General features: G+C 40.2%; 1 protein-coding gene across 1 annotated transcript in view; it reads right to left on the bottom strand.

Moving 5' to 3' along the window:
- Positions 1-1,263, bottom strand: part of MCMBP (minichromosome maintenance complex binding protein) — a 63,593-nt gene that overhangs the window by 28,792 nt on the left and 33,538 nt on the right. The window contains exon 5 of the mRNA XM_023511636.1: positions 321-422. Coding sequence (XP_023367404.1) covers positions 321-422 — 102 coding nt within the window. The remainder of the gene's footprint in view (positions 1-320; positions 423-1,263) is intronic.

The raw sequence follows: 1,263 nt of genomic DNA, 5'->3' as shown, positions 1-1,263 counted from the left end.
CACTCTGCCCAGGGGGACAGCTTGAGGCTCTGTCTCAAAAAAAAAAAAAAAAAAAAAAAATGTTCCATTATTTTAGCATTTCTCTGTTATGAACATTTAGGTTGTTTTGTAGGTTTTCCTGTTTAGAACAAATGAAACACCTTTTATTAAAATAAAGCTAAGCTTTGTGAATGAAGAATAATATTTTCTCCAGCTAACTTCACCACAGCAAAAAGACTAGGTTTTTAGAAACTCTTATGTCTGAACTGTGTGGTCTTTTTAATTAAAAAAAAAAAAATTAGAAACTATTCAACACATAAGAAACTTCACAAAAAGGATATCTCTTTTACCCATAAGGATTCCCCAGGCACTGGAACACAATAGAAAGTCTGTCTTTCCAGAGTGGTAGTCCTCGGAGAGTTTAAATCCAGCTCTTGTTGAGGCTGTGAGGCACACAAAAAGTATTGCTTTAAATGTACTAAGAAATATTTTTTAAAAAATTAGCAAAGCACATTTTCACATTATTTATACCATATACAGCCAATACTTTACATTAAGAATTAATGTAATTAACAAACAACTAATTTCAAATTAATCTTTTTTTTTTAATTTTAGACCAAGTCTTATTCTATTGCCCAGGCTAGAGTGCCATGGCATCAACCTACTTCATAGCAACCTTAAACTCCTGGGCTCAAGCAATCCTCCTCCTGCCTTAGCCTTCCGAGTAGGTGAAACTATAGGTAAGTACCACCACACACAGCTAATGTTTTCCATTTATAGTAGAGATGAGGTCTTGCTCTTGCTCAGGCTGGTCTTAAATTCTTGACCTTAAAGAATCCTCCTACCTTAGCCTCCTTGGATTTTAGGCATGAGCCACTGTGCCCAGCCCCCAATTAACTTTTTTTTTTTGGACACCGAGTCTCACTTTGTTGCCCTTGTTAGAGTGCCGTACCATCATAACTCACAGCAACTTCAAACGCTTGGGCTTAGGCAATTCTCTTGCCTCAGCCTCCCAAGTAGCTGGAATTACAGGCGCCCTCCACAATGCCTGGCTATTTTAGAGATGAGGTCTCGCTCTGGCTCAGGCTGCTCAAACCTATGAGCTCAAGAAATCCATCTGCCTTGGTCTCCTAGAGGGCTGAGATTTTAGGTGTGAGTCACTATACTTTTTTTTTTGAAACAGGAGCCTCAAGCTGTCCCCCTGGGCAGAGTGCCGTGGCATCCCAGCTCACAGCAACCTCCAACTCCTGGGCTCAAGCGAGTCTCCTGCCTCCGCCTCCCAAG

The sequence above is a fragment of the Otolemur garnettii genome, unplaced genomic scaffold, assembly GCF_000181295.1.
Source record: "Otolemur garnettii isolate 467f Iridium unplaced genomic scaffold, OtoGar3 scaffold00021, whole genome shotgun sequence".
Classification (NCBI taxonomy): Eukaryota; Metazoa; Chordata; class Mammalia; order Primates; family Galagidae; genus Otolemur; species Otolemur garnettii.
Note: the sequence above shows the minus strand (reverse complement) of the source record. Positions and strands in the feature narration are given on the sequence as shown.